Below are 19,051 nucleotides of genomic sequence, written 5' to 3' on the forward strand. Positions count from 1 at the left end.
CCAGCCTAGACCTCTCTCCTGAACTCCAGACTCATAAATTTCCAACTGCCCCTTAACATCTGCAGGTGAATGTCCCAAAAGGCACCTCAAATTCAGAATGTCTAAAATTGAACTCCTAATCCCACTCTTTTCAAAAGCAAAAAGCAAAAAAACAACTCAGCACCTCCATCTCAGTAAAAGGCAACTCTGTGTTTCCAACAGCTCAGGCCAAAAACCCTGGAGTCATCCTTTCTCTCATCCTTTTCTCTCACACCCCACACCCAACCCATCAGGAAATCCTGTTGATTCTACTTCCACAACACACCCAGAATCTGGCCACTTCTTCACACTTCCTCCATAACCAGCCCAACTCAAGCCATAGGCATCTCTTGCCTGTATTATTGTAAAGTCTGCTAATGGGTTTTCCTATCTCTTATCTTTATCTATTTCATTTTGTTATCATCACAGCAGCCAGGAAGACCTTGTTAAGCCACATGCTATGCAGTTACAAGTGAAAATCAAAGTGTTAGTTGCTCAGTCGTGTCCTGCTCCTTGCGACCCCATGAACTTTAGCTTACCAGGCTTCTCTGTCCATGGAATTCTCTAGCCAAGAATACTGCGGTGGGTTGCCATTTCCTTTTCCAGGTGATATTCCCAACCCAGGGATCGAACCAGATTCTTTACTGTCTCAGCCACCAGGGAAGCCCAGGTAGTTACAAAAAGCCCCCAACTGGGATTTCCCTGGTGGTCCAGTGGTTAGGACTCCATGCTTCCACTGCAGGGGGCACGAGTTCAATCCCTGGTCAAAAAACTCAGATCCTGCATGCCATAAATAAGTTAAAAAATTTAACAAAACAGTTCCCAATTAATCATGCTTCTTGGTATTCACATCCTTGTACAGTCCTCTCCCAAGGGGAAAACTAGGCCTGCTTTACCCTTTGTTTCAACCGATGCAGTAAAGGCAGCAGTGATGCTATGCTGTTCGTGGCGTAGGCCTTAAGAGATTTCACAACTTCCACGTCTGCTTTCTGAGAATGTGGCCCTGACACCACAATGGAAGCAACGGGTTTGGGTCAGTGGAGGATGGGAGACCACATGGAGGAGAACGGAGGAACCCCAGCCAACCACCAGACACGAATGAGATCAGCTTGGAGGTTCAACCCAGTCTCCCAGTTAAAGGCAGCTATGGAGTGAGCTATGGGCTGGTTTAACCAGCCATGAAACCATCCAGCCAACTCACAGAATCATAAGAATAAATTGTTAACTTAAGCCACTAAGTGTTAAGGTGATTTGTTACTCATCAAGAGCTAACTGATACAAACCATCAGTCAGAGCATCACCTCTGAGCTAGAAACCCTCTAAAGGCTTCCCATTTCACTTCAACTGGAAGAAAAGTCATTCAATGTACAGGGTTCCATACAGTCAGCACCGCCCCCTCCACCCCTACCATTCCCTCTGACCTCGTCTCCTCTGCTCTACCCTGGCTGGACCCATTCCAACCGCATGTCCTAGAAGACACCAGTATGCTTCCCCCGCCCAGGGCCGTTACACTTGCTATTCCCTCTGCATGGAGGGCTCTCCCCACCTCTACCCCTGTATCCACATGGCCCCTTCCCTCACTGGCTTCAGGTTCCCACTGAAGCATCACCTTCTCAGCGAGGCCTCCCGACCTCCTGGCACAGCCCAGACCCTCTTCTTGTCCACTCTCCATACTCTGTTCTTTTCCACAGAACTCAGCCCCATCTAACTCACCATTTATTTCACTTTTTTTTTTTTTTCCGGCTGCATGCACAGCATGTGAGATCTTAGTTCCCCAACCAAGGATTGAACTCATGCCCCCTGCATTGGAAACATGGAGTCTTAACCACTGGACCACCAGGGAATCCCCTATTTTACATCTATTTTGGTGCATACATATTTTTGCCTGTTTTGTTCAATGATGCACCCTCAGCGCCTAGAACAGTGCCTGACACACAAGATATGCTTGGGAAATACTGAATAAGTGAGTGAGCATCATTTCCGCTCATCCTGGCTGGGACCTGCCTTGCAGCCACCTCACCATGTCCCCAGCTCTGCTCCCTCTGCCCGTGAAGCCCAGCAGGGTACGAGGGTAAAGACCCCTCACTCCCAGGGTTCTCACCTGTGAGACGGGAAGAGCAGCACAGAACCAGAGACAACTTGGGCAGGGACGGGTTACACTTGTGGGGCTTCATGGCTGTGTGTACCCAGATATACCTCACCATAATGCTGGATAGCAACAGGACCCAGGGCTCAGTGAAGGATGAGCCTTTGGGCCACAGAGCAGACTATTTTCCCAAAACAGCCACTGCAATATTTCCACATGCTCTTTCAGATCAATACTAGTCTCCACCAAAAAGAGTAAATCCATTCTCTCTCCCTTTGTATCTGAGCAAGAAGTTGTGGCTCCAAAGAAGAACAGAATGCAGTGAAAGTGACGCTCTGTAACTTTCAAGGGTATGTCATCAAAGACTCCACAGCTTCACCTGGCTCTCTCAAAACTCTAGTCCTTGGAAGCCAGCCACCTTGTTGTAAGCAAGACCCAGCCACATGGGGAGGTCATGGGCAGCTGCTCTAGCCAGTAGCTCCTGCTAAGGCCTAAGCCAACACCCAGCATCAACCATCAGCCCTCAACCTTTGACATCTAGCTCCCACCCCCAATCTGCCCAGTTAACCCCAAGTGGAAAACAGATATGTTTCCCTCACCTCCAACTTGTCCAAACTGCAAATTCATGAGCAAAACAAGTGTTCTTGTTTTTTTAAACCACTAAATTCCACTATATATCTATAGTAAGTAGAACTGGCCCCAAAGTTCATTTAGCTCTTCAGTTAAACCAAGGAGAAAGTACTAGCACTCCCATTTTATAGCTGAGAAAACTGAGGCTCAGCAAGGTCAAGATCTTGCCCTAACTCACACAGCTAGGCAGCGAAAAAGCAGGAAGAGGTTCAGGTCTTTCAGATGCCTCAATGCATGCTTGTTGCCATCTCCCAATTCCAGCTCCTCCCTCTGGACCACAAAGCCCACCTAAGGGGGTACTGCCAGTGTTCAACCATCTCCTCCAGCTACCAGGCCAGCGATGATGGAGTTCCTACCTTGAGCTCAGTCCCTACACTGAACACAAACCGCTTCTCCTCTGAAGGGCAGCGACTCTGGGAAGAAGGCCAAGAAAGAGGGTGTGAGCCAAGACCTGCTGTGTGCGTCTGGATCCCAATTAACAGCCGAGAAGTCAAGTTTCCCTGCCAAGGGGACTGGAAGGAGGGAAAAGAAGGAACCCTCAGCTCCTGCAGGTGGGCCCCAGGGCACAGGCTCCCCCACAGAAAGCCCCAGACCAGACTTTAGAAGCTCAGGAAACCTCATCACCATGAAACATACAGCACGACTTGGCCCTATTTCAGCAACCTGGGGATGGGTACGCTCACGATGCTTCCCCAAACCCTTCCTTCCAACGCAATGCAGCCACAAAAGCAGTGGGAGAAAAGCTATATGCAGCTGCAGACACATGTGGACACACATCCCACACAAGTATCTGCTTGCCTGGATACACATGAATGTGCACACTCACACACAGACATGTATGCAAAACAGCACCCACAGACACACTCATACACACTGTTCATATATACATGTACATACAACATACATAGAGCATGACTGTACAGGTACACAGAAATGGACACACACAAAGTACAAATATCTCCATGCATATTCACAGACCTGCATATAGTCACACTTAGACGCATGCACATACTAGCACACATGCCGACATTTCTGTGGGCCTTCCCAGGAAGCCCCATCAATTTCCCCTGGAGCCTATCAATTTCCGCAGGACCGGCAGAGAAAGTACAGGAAGAACTGTGGTTCCTTCAATCTGAGAAGGTGAAGGATGGAGGGGGGGTGGATGGATGGATGGATAGATTAATAGATGGATGGATGGGTGGATGGAAGACACTCAAGTCACTTCCTATTTTGAAGCTAATTTGAACAGAAGCCAATTCCTCAGCTCTCTTTGGCCACCCTTTCTGATACTGACCCACATAGGTCTCCAAAACCTACTAAGAGTCCTTCACGGTGAACTGCAGCCAGTTCCTGCCCTCTGAAGTTTCAGGGGTAACGTCATATCCAGGGACCTCAGACTTGTGTATCCAATTCCACTAACACCTCTACTCCATGTCAACCTCCTGCCACAAGCTCAGAAGGTACCAAACCAAGCTGCTCACCTCCCCCCAGATTCCATTGTTCCTGCCTACTTTCCCATCTCAGTTAGTGGCCTCTTCCTCCTTCCAGCTACACAGGCTAATATCCTAGAACTCACCTCTGAGTCTTCTTTCTCTCACACCTGACACTGAATCCACCAGGAAATTACAACGGCTCTACCTTCAAAGTGTATCTATAATCCAACCGCTTCTGACCACCCCTAACACGTCTGCTCTTGCACTCTTCACCCTCAAGGGAAGTCCACTCTCAGCACAGAAGTCAGAGTGGTTTCACTGACAGAAGTCAACGACAGAAGAACAATAGAGAAAATCAATACAACCACTGTTGGACACAAAACTGACCAACCTTTAGTTACACTGATCAAGAAAAGAGGAAAGAAGACTCAAGTTACTAAGATCACAAATGAACATTACTACCGACCTTACAGAAATTAAAAAGATTATAAGAGAATATGATGAATGAAATTCCTAGAAAGATGCAAACTACCAAGACTGGCTTAAAAAGAAATAAAAAGCCTTAATTGACCAATAACAAGTAAATATTGAGTCGGTAATCAAAAAAACTTGCCACAAACAAAAGCCCAGATGGCTTCACTGGGGAATCTGAACAAATGTCTAAAGATGAATTAACACAAATCCTTCACAAACCCTTCCAAAAAATAGAAGAGGAAGAAACACTTGTCAACTCATTCTATGAGACCAAACAAAGACATCACAAGAAAACTACAGACCAATATTTCTTTTGAATAGAGATGCAAAAATCTTCAACAAAATACCAGCAAGCCAAATCCAGCAACATATAAATATGATTTTACACCATAACCAAGAAAGGACTTATCCCAGGAATGCAAGGTTGGTTAAACATACAATCAATGTAATATACCATACTAATAAAATAAAGGACAAATGACATGATCATCTCAATAGATACAATAAACATAAGCCAGACCACCTACTCCTTAACACAAAACTTCAACTCACTCTCAGTAAAAGCCCGCTCGACCCAATGCCCACATGGCCCAACAAACCTTGTCCCCATTGCCTCTCTGTCCTCTCCTCCTTTCTTCACTCCACACTAGCCACAGTGCCCTTTTTCTTGGTCCCTAAACCTACCAGATCAGAGAAGGCAATGGCACCCCACTCCAGTACTCTTGCCTGGAAAATCCCATGGACGGAGGAGCCTGGTAGGCTGCAGTCCATGGAGTTGCTAAGAGTCAGACACGACTGAGCGACTTCACTTTCATTTTTCACTTTCATGCATTGGAGAAGGAAATGGCAACCCACTCCAGTGTTCTTGCCTGGAGAATCCCAGGGATGGGGGAGCCTGGTGGGCTGCCGTCGATGGGGTCGCACAGAGTCTGACATGACTGAAGTGACTTAGCCTACCAGATAATCACAATGGTGTGATCACTCACCTAGAGCCAGACATCCTGGAATACAAAGTCAAGTGGGCCTGAGGAAGCATCACTATGAACAAAGCTAGTGGAGGTGATGGAATTGCAGTTGAGCTCTTTCAAATCCTGAAAGATGATGCTGTGAAAGTGCTGCACTCAAGATGCCAGCAAATTTGGAAAACTCAGCAGTGGCCACAAGACTGGAAAAGGTCAGTTTTTATTCCAGTCTCAAAGAAAGGCAATGCCAAAGAATGCTCAAATTACCGCACAATTGCACTCATCTCACACGCTAGTAAAGTAATGCTTAAAATTCTCCAAGCCAGGCTTCAGCAATACATGAACCATGAGCTTCCAGATGTTCAAGATGGTTTTAGAAAAGGCAGAGGAACCAGAGATCAAATTGCCAACATCCGCTGGATCATCAAAAAAGCAAGAGAGTTCCAGAAAAACATCTATTTCTGCTTTATTGACTATGCCAAAGCCTTTGACTATGTGGATCACAATAAACTGTGGAAAATCCTAAAAGAAATGGGAATACCAGACCACCTGATCTTCCTCTTGAGAAACTGTATGCAGGTCAGGAAGCAACAGTTAGAATTGGACATGGAACAACAGACTGGTTCCAAATAGGAAAAGGAGTACGTCAAGGCTGTATATTGTCACCCTGCTTATTTAACTTATATGCAGAGTACCTCATGAGAAATGCTGGGCTGGAAGAAGCACAAGCTGGAATCAAGATTGCTGGGAGAAATATCAATAACCTCAGATATGCAGATGACACCACCTTTATGGCAGAAAGTGAAGAACTAAAGAGCTTCTTGATGAAAGTGAAAGAAGAGAGTGAAAAAATTGGCTTAAAGCTCAACATTCAGAAAACTAAGATCATGGCATCTGGTCCCATCACTTCATGGCAAATAAATGGGGAAACAGTGGCTGACTTTATTTTTCTGGGCTCCAAAATCACTGCAGATGGTGACTGCAGCCATGAAATTAAAAGACACTTACTCCTTGGAAGGAAAGTTATGACCAACCTAGACAGGAAGTAGAATGTGACCAACCTAGACAGTATATTGAAAAGCAGAGACATTACTTTGTCAACAAAGGTCCGTCTAGTCAAGGCTATGGTTTTTCCAGTGGTCATGTATGGATGTGAGAGTTGAACTATAAAGAAAGCTGAGCGCCAAAGAATTAATGCTTTTGAACTGTGGTGTTGGAGAAGACTCTTGAGAGTCCCTTGGACTGCAAGGAGATCCAACCAGTCCATCCTAAAGGAGATAGTCCTGGGTGTTCATTGGAAAGACTGATGGTGAAGCTGAAACTCGAATACTTTGGCCACCTGATGCAAAGAGCTGACTCATTTGAAAAGACCCTGATGCTGAGAAAGATTGAGGGCAGGAGGAGAAGGGGACGACAGAGGATGAGATGGTGGGATGGCATCACCAACTTGATGGACGTGGATTTGGGTGGACTCCTGGAGTTGGTGATGGACAGGGAGGCCTGGCATGCTGCAGTTCATGGGGTCGCAAAGAGTCGGACATGACTGAGCAACTGAAGTGAACTGAACTGAAACCTACCAGATACCCTCCTGCCTCAGGGCATTTACAGTTGCTGTTCCCTCTGTCTGGCACACTGTTCCCCTAAATATCCCATAATTCACCATATTGTGAATTTTACTTATACATCTTGCCCATTACCTGTCTCCATCAACTAGAATGTGAACTCCTTAAGAACAGAGCTATTTTTGGCTGTTTTATTCACTGATATATCTACAGCATTTAAACCAGCATGCCACTTGGTAGGCATTCAATAAATACTTGTTTTAAAAAAAATGAATGAACAACAAGAGCTGGTCACTCAACCATTCACACAGTGAGCAGTGATCACCCCCACCCTGCCCCCACCTGCCTGACACCATGCTTTGAGCTAGGAGGGCTGAGAAAGAGCAGAACCATCCTGGGCCCAGCTGGGAGGGGCGATCAGAGCACATGTAACCAGGGCATGAGGAAGACAGTGCTCAAGAGCGGAGCGGATGGAGAGAGAGGGCAGGACCTAGCAATGAGCGATGGCTCCATGGAGAGACGGTGCTCCAGCCAATCCGTGAGGGCCCAGAATGATTCAGGCACATGGAGAAGGGGAGGGAGGAGAGAGAGCAGATGGAGAGCCCAGATGTAGGGGGCAGGGGGCATGTTCTGGGAACCAGGCGGGGAACTGCATGGCAGGACCACATCGGAATAAGGCTACTAAGGATATCAGGGCCATCCATGAGGGGGAGTCAGACTTCATTTTCCCCAGGAAAACCAAGGCGCCACGCAAGGCTTTTGAGCAGGAAAGGTCCGTGGTGTCACTCTGGCAGCGCGAGAAGAACAGGTTGTGGTGGGCGAGCAGGAAGACAAGGAGACCAGGAAGCTGGCTGCCTGGGACAGTCCCAGAGAAAGACAGCAAGGTGTGAGCCAAGACGGGACGGAGTGGACCAGGAGAACAGGGGCGGAGGCTGCCCTGGCGGCTCAGTGGTAAAGAATCCACCTGCCAGGGCAGGAGACACACGGATTCGATCCCTGATCCGGGAAGATTCCACATGCCGCGGAGGAACTCAGGCCACGGGCCACAGCTACTGAGCCCGCGCTCCACACCAAGAGGAGCCACCGTGATGAGCAGCCCGCGCACCGCAACCAGAATAACCCCGGCTCACCACAACTACAGAAAAGCCCGCACATCGGCGAAGACCCAGCACAGTCACAGATAAACAAATAAATAGAAATTATTTTTTAAGTTCATTAAGGAGATAAATTTACAAAAAAGAAGAGAGGCGGTTTGGAGGTGTTAAGGGTTTATGACTGGTGTTAGTGGGCAGGGGTGGGCGTGGGGAGGTTGGGGGGAGCTGGAGCCTGAATCTCGCAACCTCACGAGCACAGAGCCGTGGAAGTGGCGGGGGTTGGGGAGTGGGGTCTGGTCAGGGCGTCCAGAGGGAACCACACCACTTCTGCAAGGCTGAGGGGTTCTGGGGACCCCGTCCAGCCCCTGCAGGAGCCGCAGGGGGGAGCAGGTTCCCAGCACAGGAGGGTGGACACATCCCAGACCCGCCCACCTTCCTGCCCCTCAGCCCCTCACGCCCCAGGGCAGGCCCAGAGAAGAGATTCTCCAGCGGGCTTTGTCAGCCAAGATGCAGTGTCATTTCTAGATGAGCCATCCAGCTCTGGAGATGCGCCAGGCTACGGAGGGGGGACAGCTGTGTCCCCGTAACACAGCCAAGGAGCCACTTCCCAGAGCCAAGCAAGACAGTGGCAGAAGCAGAGCTGGCAGGGGCTCCGCGGGCCCAGCCAATGCAGAGACAGGCCTTCAACAGGGCTTCCATCTGCCCGGAGCCGCCGCCTCCCTGCAAGGTCAGGCTCATTCAGTCCCCACCAGCTGGAGATGATGATCCCAGTCATGCTCTCGGCCAATAAGCACTGAGGCATTTATTAGGCTGGCCTGCTGTATGCCAGCCTCTGTTTCTCTCCCACGGGGGTGACAAGGGTCAATGCGGCATGAAGGACATAGACTTTGGAGCCTGCAGGGGCGGAATTAGAGGCTGATCTGTCTCATCCTTGGTGCTGCTGTCTCTGGGCCTCAGTTTTCCCATCTGTTGAGTGGGGATAAGAAAAACCCTTTCCAACAAGGGCATATGGTGGTGGTGGGTTAGTTGCTGAGTCATGTTCGATTACTGTGACCTCATGGACTGTAGCCTGCCAGGCTCCTCTGTCGATGGGATTCTCCAGGCAAGAATACTGGAGTGGGTTGCCATTTCCTTCTCCAGGGACAAGGGCATGATAAGGACCAAATAAGAGCACGTGCAGGAGGGAATGCGAACAGAACTTGCCTATTTCCCAAGAATTTCAGTGGAAACCCAACCAAGGCTGAGGACGCTGGTGAGAAACACTCAAACCTTAAAGGAGATGCCACCCACCAAGGACAGTACAGGGAATTAGTTATATCTACCCACTTTGGTCTAGCTTATGACACTCCTCCAGGCAAATATTCTACATTTAATTTTAAATAAAGAGGATAAAAGACTGAGACTTTCCCTGCATACTTTTAGACTAAAATAATACAGTAGAAGAATCACTTTTAGAAGAAATGAGGTCCCATTATCGCCAAAGCATTAACCAGGAGGGATTTCCCTGGTAGTCCGGTGACTGAGATTCCATGCTCCCACTGCAGGGGACCGGGGTTCAATCCTTGGTCAGGGAACTAGATCCTACATGCCAAAACTGAGATCCCACGTGCTGCAATGAAAACCCAGTGCCATGAAATATTTTTTTTAAAGCATTAACCAACAGCTCAAAGGACACACTTTAGATTCAGAAAAGCTTAGGCCCAAATCCTAGTTCTACCCCTTCCTAGCTGAGGCTCTTGGTAAGCCTTAGTTTACTCATCTGTAAAATGGGAATATCAGAGCTTCACCTGGAAGGAGTGATAAATATAACATTTGGGAAGACCTGGCACAGTGTCAGCCTATGTGAAACAGTAGTTCCCTACCCACTGCAGCCCACTCCCACCTCTGAAGGGGCCCTCACTTACATAGGAGGCCAGGAGGGTGGTCGGGGCCAGGATGAGAGCCAGGTAGAGGCAGGGGGCTGCAGCAAGCAAGCTGGCAGCACAGATGAGGGGCTCAGCCCGAGGGTTGACTTTCTTGTACCTCCTTGAAGTCTCTGCTCCCAGGATGACCCCAATAATGCCAGTGACAACAGTCAGTGCCCCAAAAATCAGGCTGATGGAAAAGAGCAGAGAGGGCTTGGTCAGCGGTGGGATCAGGATAGGGGTCCGGCCACCTGCCCTCCAGTGCATGACCTGGTATGTGTGTATGTGTGTGTGTGTTCAGTCGTGTCCGACTCTTTATGACCCCAAAGACTGTAGCCTGCCAGGCTCCTCTGTCCATGGATTTCCCCAGGCAAGAATACTAAAGTGGGTTGCCACGCCCTCCTCCAGAGGATCTTCCCAACCCAGGGATTGAACCCATGTCACCGGGGTCTCCTGCATTGCAGGCAGATTCTTTACAGCTGAGCCACATGATCTGGTACCTGCAGGGCATGTGGCTGTGGACCTCTTCCCCTCCCTCCTAACCAATGCTCCTGGGTCCTTGGGACCCTGCTCAGGGATCCATGTACTCCCCTACTCTTCCCATCCCCTTTTCTGCCTCATCCTTGGGACTCCACTGGCCATGTGGGTGATCTTTCCAGCACCCCAGCTCCCAGCCTGCCTCATCACCAGCAACCTCCTGCACTGTCTAGCCACTGAAAACTGCCCCACTCAGAAATCTTAATTCTACAGTCCCACTCTAGCCCCAACCTTCTTACCTCCCAGCCCCAAATAGTAATGGGATATAAGTGAACATTTACTTATAGAGCTCCTATGATACACTGGCACTCACCTGGGAATTTTACACTTCCTTGAGTCCATCCTTCCGTCTCTGTCTCTGAACACCCCTCAAGTAGCGCCTCCTAACTTCACTATCTTTCCCACCTACTCCTGGGCCCACTTCCACTCCACTTGGTTCCCCTTGCAGCTTCTTCCTATAGAAACGTCATTCCAAGATAACCTCCATATAGCTCCCCAGAGAATGCTTTCTAGGACACCAAAATCTGACCATGTACCTGCCCAGCTCCTGCCTAAAATTCTCCACCAGCTCTTAAACACCCATCAGATTTGATTCCAGTTCATTGTGGTGTGATCTGACCTTCCTGATCTGATCCTTGGTAACCTCAACCCCAAACCCCAATTCCATCCTCCTCAACCCCGAGACTTGTTGCTGTCCCCACTTCATACCTTTATTCCTTCATCTAGAACACCCTTCATTGATTTTTCTATTTACCAAACTCCTACACATCCTTCAAGACCCATCACAAATGTCTCCTCTTTGGGGATGCTTTCCCCTGTCCGTTTGCTGATTCATTCACCCTTTCAGTTACTATAGCACCTTCTGCGTCTCTGTCATCAAGATCACTCACTAGACTGTGAGTTCCTGGAGAACAGAACCAGGTTTGGTTTACTTTCTTGACTCTGGGCTGGGAGCATAGAGTCTGGAACAAGCGATATATGTTAAGCAAATGGCTCACAGATCTCTCTCAGAATTCCCAAGTGAAAAGGTGAGGGAGGTGAGGTTAAGAAAGGTCAAGGCCAAGATTACCCAGTTAGTAAGTGACAGAACCAGGATCTGAATATACCTCTTCATCCTCCTGGTCCATCCTAGCCCAAAAGATGAACCCAAGCCTCCTTTTAAAGGCAAAGGGATGCTGAGACTGACTAGCATGAACTCTTGAAAACCACAAATGTAACTAAGACTTTTCCAACCCTTAACTGGATTCCTGTCATCCTCGAAGCAAGCTCCTGGCCGGCACTGCAGCACTGGCCCCTGCTGACCTGTGTAACCTCCCTTCTTTTCTCCCTCCCTCACTCTGCATGAATGATTGAGAATTCTCTAAACTTACCCCACACTTTCCGGCTTCCCAGTCTTGGCCCACACTCTTCCCTCTGCCTGGAGCACCACCACCCCCCACCAACCATTCTCCACATGGCCAGGATCCTCTCCCAGAGCCAAACCTTTCCAAAAGTGCCAGGTGCCTGCCATTACCTCCATGGCTCCCATCAAGGCGCAAGAACATGACAGATGCAAGACCATGGTTACTGACAAATTGAATGTCACCAAAAAAAAAAAAAAAAACCTCTCCAGAGAAGACAGGGACCTGCCTGAGGCCACACAGGCCCACACTAGCAAAACCAGGGTCTCCTGGCTCTCTTCCTACTGAACAAAGTATGTGTGTCCTTAGGCAGCTTAAAGGTGCTTAACCAAACCTTCCTAGGCTTCCAAGCTGTACCAGGCTCCAGCTCAGCCCGGTCAAGTGACCCCGAATCCGGGTGAATGCTATCTGCCTCTGAGTCTGGTCTGAGCCGAACTTGGCAGGTTCTCAAGACCTTTCTAAGACTCAGGATTGATTATTCAGACAAGTGATTTAGATGGGGGCCCCCCAGAGCCCCTGACCAGAGGGGTGGACAGAGGACACACCTACCACAAAATGTCCCCACCCCCACATCGCCCTCCCAGAATCAGACTCTCAGAGCCAAGAGGGTCCTTAAGGCCTGCAAGTTCTGTGCTGATCCTCTGTACAGTGGCCCAGGCAAGCAGTTATCCAACGCCTACTTACATGACCCCAGGGGTGTGAAACTCAGTAGACCCTTGCTGCCCCTTCCGTCTGGGCTCTGGATGTTTTAAGTTCTCCCTCTGGCTGAGCTAGAATCCTGTGTACTGTGGCTTCCTGCTCCCATCCAACCTTTACCTGAGGGCTTAGCCTAACCAAGGAGGGTGTAATGGTCCTGCGGCTGAGACTCCATGCTCCCAATGCAGGAGGCCCAAGTTCAATCCCTGGTCAGGGAACTAGATCCCTCATGCCACAATTAAGACCCGGCACAGCCAAATAAATAATATTTAAGGGGAAAAAAAGAAAACAGCTAAGATCTATGCAGAACCAGGGCTTTCTACCCACCCTGGGGTAGGCTAAACAATGCTCCTCACCCAAGACATCTATGTCCTAACTTCTGGAACCTGTGACTGTTCCCTTGTATGGGCAAAATAATCTTTCTGGATGTGACTATATTAATGTTCTTGAGCTAGAGAAATTTTCCTCCACTTTTTAGGTGGGTCTTCAGTGCAGCTACAGATGTCCTTATAAGAGGGAAGCAGAGGGAGATCTGAAACTGAAGAGGACAAGGTAATGTAACTGTGGATGCAGTGATGCGGCCTCAAGCAGAGGCCGCCCGCAGGCACCAGAAGCGGCACAGGAGGAGGCTTTCTGAGGGCCTCTAGCGGGAGCGCGGCCCTGCTGAACTTGGTTTTGACCCAGTGAAACGGTTCTGGACTTCTGGCCTCCAGGACTATGGGAAACATTTCTGTTGCTTGAAGCTACCGAGCATGTGGTCATTCGGTCCACCAGCCCTAGGACCCGAACAGTAACTCCCATGTCAGTTTCTCAACCAGGTTCTGGGAAGGAGCCAAGTTAGAGGAAGAGGCTGAAACAGAGAAAGGGGAAATCACTGGCCCAGGAATGCACAGCCAGTGAAGGCCTGGAGTGGGATGGAGTCCTGGCTTATTTTTCCACGTTTTCAAGCTGCTGGGGGACTTTTAGGACTCAGTGTTTGCCTCTGGGGAGATAAGAATCTAGCTGTAGAGCCAGGATAAACATCATAATATCTTGGGACTTCCCAGGCAGTCCAGTGGTTAAGATTCTGTGCTTCCACTGCAGAGGGCACGGGTTCAATTCCCTGGCTGAAGAACTAAATTCCCACATGCCATACAGTGCAGCCAAAAAAAAAAAAAAAAAATCACAATCTCCTTTGGTGCCTCAGTTTGCCATCTGTAAAATGGGACAGCCTCAGGCTACAGGTCCCTCTGAAGCAAGGCTGCCTAGAAATCCCACCATTCCTTAGGTCCCACAGAAGCCTCACTTACCCCCAAGTGCCTTCCAGACCCTCACAGGGGCCCAAGAGCAAGAAGACAGGGACTGGGGCCTGGAGATGACAAGCGAGCGGCCTGTGGCCACTCTGAGCAGCAAGAGCTCTGCCTGAGCTAGAACCAAGCCGGTGGGCCCCACCCAGAGATTGAGTCTAGGGACTCAGAACCCCAAGAACTTGCCCATCAAGAGCCCAGATGTTGGGGACTTCCCTGGCAGTCCCATGGTTGAGACTCCATGCTTCCATTGCAGGGGGCACGAGTTCGATCCCTGGTCAGGGAACTAAGGTTCTGCATGCCACACCGTGTGGCCAAAAAAAGAGCCGAGACGTCCCTCACCTGTCCTGGCTGTTGCACGGCTCCCGGAAGCAGGGAAGGAGCAGCCCGTGTACCACACGGGCCTCGAACAGAAACTTGGGGGCCCAGAAGCCCAGAGCTCCAGTCACAAAGGCCATGGCTGTCACTCCAAGCGTCGACCACACAAAACTCCAGCTGAAAGAGAAAGTGGATGAGACAGAGGGCAAGATGGTTGGATGCCATCACCAACTCAATGGACATGAGTTTGAGCAAGCTCCAGGGAGACAGTGAAGGACAGGGCAGCCTGACGTGCTGCAGGCTATGGGGTCGCAGAGTCGGAGGTGACTGAGCGGCTGAACAACAAGAGAAAGTGCTGAGGATGGAACTGGGAGAGGGCTGGGGCTGTCGGGGCCTGTCCGCTCCCCTCCTCCATCTCCTGGGCACTCAGGTGGTCCCAGATCCTCCACTGACACCCCCTAAGCAGCCTGCCCTTCCCACCTCCACACCTTTGCTCCTTCTCTGCCTTCCTCCCTCCTCTCTGAGGACCAAGTCTCCGCCACCAGAGCGACCCAAATCCAGCATCACATTCTCCAGCAATCTGTCCCTCTCCCCTACCCTCCACTTGGCGCATGGCTCTGTAACAAAGAAGTGGCGTCCGGCCCATGCCCCACATTTTAGTAAATTATGAGACCTGGGTAGGTGACCCCAACCTACCTCCCCAGCCATGCCAGGAACAGAGGAGGGATGCTCTCCCATGAGGTTCAGAGAGGTGAGCGATATACACTCGGGCATCTTCCCAACAACCTGAGAAGCCGGCAAAGCTACAGAACCATGTCTGCTGAATAAATGAGGGGAGCTGGGCTCCAAGTCTCAGGTCACTCAGGGATAAAGCAGTGGCAGAGCCAAGGCCAGAGCTCCCTCCTTCCCAGCCCAACTTCTGTCTCATGGCAGGCAGAAGGAGGCCTCTGAGTGGGGGAGTGACGTCTCAGCTGGTGACAGAGAACTCAAAGGAAGAAGAGGGCTGTGAACGATGCTGGGGCAGTCAGGGAGGGCTCCCTGGAGGCGGAGGGAGGGAGGGCAGTGATACTGGGGCAGGCAGAGGAGTTTTCAATGACCTGCAGGGAGAAGCAGAGACACTCACTTTCTCCACAAGTATCTGACGTCCTCACACCAGCTGCTCCGTGGGTCCCCCATGGTTGCGACCCCCTGCTTCTCAGCAGCTCCTCGGGGTGGGTCTGGAACCAGCATGATAAGCAGGATCAAGGCCACAGCTTCCAGGCAGGGCATGATCTGGGGACAGGAGGGCCCAGGAAGCTCAGGGCCACACGTTCCTGTAAGCCAGGAGATCCCAGCAGTGACTGAACTTTGTGGACCAGGTTCTTGGGTTGCTCTGCGCCCTGGGGGATAGGGGACACGGGCTCATATCGGGGGAGCTGGTTATACACCATACCACTGCTTCTCACCCCTGAGAGGACGGGCTCTCTGGGGAGCATGGGCCCCTTGGGATTTGACTCCTGTACGGACACTACTCTATTGGAATCAGTGAGGCTGACACGGTTGAGAACTGGAGGCTTGACTACACTGACCCTTACTGTGGAGTACGCGCTGCCCCCATGTCTCCTTTCCTGGCCCACACCTCCATCCGCCACGCCAGCCCTCTCCAAGCGTCTTCCCCTCCCTCGTCTCACTGATCTTTAAGATGCCATAAGGTAGCTTTACTCCCCCACTCTACCGATAGGGAAAGTGAGGCCCCAAAGAGGGAGGTGACTTCCTTGAGATCACACAGCTAGCAAACTGAACAGCTGGGATGTGAACCAGGCGTGCAAATTCCAGAGGCTACGGTCCATATGCAGCCCTGAAGCTGCCGACGTCTGAACACCCGCCATGGCGCCAGACGCTGTGCCAAGGGGCTAAGGCCACTGGAGACTGGAAAGTCCCCGCTGGCCCAGGGGGGAAAGCAGAGGGAAGAAAAGGAAGCTGGACTCACTCGGAGGGCCCAACGCCAGTTCCCAGTCAGCTCTGTCACAGCCGACCCCAGCACGTAGCCCAGACCACTGCAACAGAGAGGTGGGGGAAATGGGCCGTGAGGGGAGGCAGGCGGCCCCAAGACCCCAAGGCCAGCCTGAGCCAGGGTGCCCCTACCCCCAGGGAGCCAGCTCTCGGCAGCTCACAGCCTTTTCACTGGTAAAAGTGAGCCACGTGAGGCCCAGATGTCCACTGCCCTTGGTAAGTCACCAGTGACCTCTGGCTCCAGGCCCATCCCACCCAACCACTGTCTCCCTAAATGAGGACCACTCACCCCGCCTCTCCAAGTCACAGCCCTGCCCAAGGCAGGTGATTTCAGGAAACCTGAGTCAGGGTTCAGGGGTCCGACTGCAAAGCTCACTCTGTCCTATCCCATTGTGGGGTGCGTGGCCCAACCCTAACACAGTTCCCTGCCTCTCCCAGAGTCGACCCCTCCCTGTGTGGCCCACACTGCTGAGCTGCTCTTTCTCCCTCCTCCCGGAGTGTATTAGTATGTAGGGAGCATCTCCATTACATATCTCTAACCCCCACCATAGCCTACAGGTAGGTGCTACTGGCCCCACTTACAGATGAGAAAACTGAGGCTCAGAGAGATAGAGTGATACAGAGAGGAAGGGTAGAGTTGGGCTTCAAATGCAACCCCCTCTGCTCGATGTCTCCTGCATCCAGCCCAGCCCCTCTTCTGACCCCTTGGGGCCTCAGTTTACCATCCAGAGAAGTGGATCCAGGGTAATACCAACCTTCCAACAGGGATAAAGATGTAGAATATGGCCAGCACACAGGTCCGCTGGTCCCTCATGAAGAGGTCTCCCAGGACAGTGGGCGCGATGGTGGAGTAGCTGGCTGTGCCAGTCCCCACCAGCCCCCGGGACAAGAAGAAGAGCCAGGAGTACTGGGGAAACGGGCACAAGACCACAGTCAGTTCCAGAAATCACCCTCAGGGCAAAGGGGACTTAAAGATCTGTCGGAGGAACCAAGGACACCCTGTGACACGGAGGAGGGGGATCAGTGCTCTAAGTGAAAAGTGAAAGTGTTAGATTCTCAGTCCTGTCCGACTCTTTGCAACCCCACAGACTGTAACCCACCAGGCTCCTCTGTCCATGGGATTCTCCAAGCAAGAATACTGGAGAGAGTTGCTGTTCCCTTCTCCACAGGATCTCCACGACCCAGGGCTCCAGACACCTCACTATTCCCCCAAATCGCAAAGGCGCCCCCTGCTGGCGCCCACAGCCACTGCCCTGAGGAGTCCTTTTCCTGGGCATCCTGGTTAGCAAACTGGCCTTTGTTCACCAGGCCACTTCCCGCAGACAGTAGCAGTTACCCCCACACCCACCCCTAGCTCAGCCCGGAGGAAGATGCCAAAGAGGAAGGCCCCTGTTAAGAAAGTCCAACGGCCTGTTGAGAAGACCCTTCTCTCAGCCCTTGGAAGGCAGTCCCCCCCCCAGCCAGCCTGGAGCAGAAACAGCTCTACTGGAGCTGGATCACAGAGGAAGAAGATGGGGGAGGGACCCCCGGGGGGCCTGGGAAGGGGTGAGGGCACCTACCCCGGGGGAGATGAAGGAGCTGGCGAGGCCGGCTCCAGACCAGAGCAGGATACCGAAGCTCAGCGTGGCCTTGCGGCTGTGTCGGTCGCCCAGGTAGCCAAACACGGGTGCGGACAGCAGCAGGAAGCTGATGAAGACTGGAGGAGACATACAAGGGGCGGCATGCAGCTCACTCCCCCAACAAAGACGGGGTGGTGGCCGGTGCAGAGCAGAAGGGTCCAGTAGGCCCAGAAAAGGGAATTGACTCAGCTTGCTTAAAAGTGAGTAGAAACTGGTGAGAGAAAAACGTAAATTGAATCCCCCAATCCCCACCACGGCCCAGAGTCACAGGGAGTGGGAGGAACGGGCGGGGGGGCTGGGCCTGGGCTCAAATCTCAGCTCTGCGGTTTGCCCACCTGCAGCCTTGGGTGCCTAAGGCGTGCTCTCTGAGCATTAGTCCAACAGTGGAGGTCAACATTCCCCACTCCCAGGCTGTGTAAATGTGAGACAGAGGTGAGCACAGAGTCTGGCACGGAGCTGCCAGGACCCTGTCTTTAGGAGAACTCCCACTCCTGTGAGCCTGACTTGGGGCCTTGGTGAAATTTTGCTCTCAGGCCCCTGCTGGAGGTAGCGGGTGGAAGGCCAGGTGGGCGGGGTGTGGGCCAGATGCCTGCTTTGAGCAGATGAGCACAGTTAAGAATGAGCACACTGATTACAAACCAGCGGCCCCTGGAGGCTGGAAGAGACTTGGTTTTCCTAAGTAAAACATTCCCCTGACGCTGCACTTGTATTTATACCATTTTTCCAAAGTACCTAACACTTATGAATTGGTGACTGGATTAATGAATGCGTTTACTATTCTGCGAAGACAAAGAAATTGCCACGTTTTTGCTTAACTACACCACGTGGATAGGTATACCTTCACTGCTTCTGTTCCTCAAATAAAATCGCCTCCATCCTTCTCCCTGAGTCCGCTGCCTCCGAGAGCCGGCAGGTGGCCAGGGTAAGGTCTAACCCTCCGCCACCCGGTCCCCCCGACCCAAGGGCCTTGGGCTCTTCGGGGCCCCGCCCAGTGTCTGCGTTTTCATTCACTAAGCACAGATGATTGACATTTTCTGAAC

The 19,051-nt window shown here is 51.2% G+C and overlaps 1 protein-coding gene across 5 annotated transcripts in view; it reads right to left on the minus strand.

Annotated features, from left to right (window-relative positions):
* The window catches only part of SPNS3 (SPNS lysolipid transporter 3, sphingosine-1-phosphate (putative)), a 64,278-nt gene that overhangs the window by 16,890 nt on the left and 28,337 nt on the right, over positions 1–19,051 (minus strand). For 3 of the 5 annotated variants that reach the window (XM_065909636.1, XM_065909637.1, XM_065909638.1), the window contains 6 exons: positions 17,952–18,088; positions 17,148–17,299; positions 16,370–16,436; positions 15,524–15,672; positions 14,425–14,577; positions 10,164–10,353 (listed from right to left, as the gene is read on the minus strand). In XM_065909636.1, the coding sequence (XP_065765708.1) occupies positions 10,164–10,353; positions 14,425–14,577; positions 15,524–15,672; positions 16,370–16,436; positions 17,148–17,206 (618 nt within the window). In that variant the 5' untranslated portion in view covers positions 17,207–17,299; positions 17,952–18,088. Of the gene's footprint in view, positions 1–10,163; positions 10,354–14,424; positions 14,578–15,523; positions 15,673–16,369; positions 16,437–17,147; positions 17,300–17,951; positions 18,117–18,849; positions 18,950–19,051 lie in introns of those variants that run through there. The other 2 variants (XM_065909639.1, XM_065909635.1) reach the window with 2 other exon arrangements.

Source organism: Muntiacus reevesi, chromosome 18 (genome assembly GCF_963930625.1).
Source record: "Muntiacus reevesi chromosome 18, mMunRee1.1, whole genome shotgun sequence".
Lineage (NCBI taxonomy): Eukaryota > Metazoa > Chordata > Mammalia > Artiodactyla > Cervidae > Muntiacus > Muntiacus reevesi.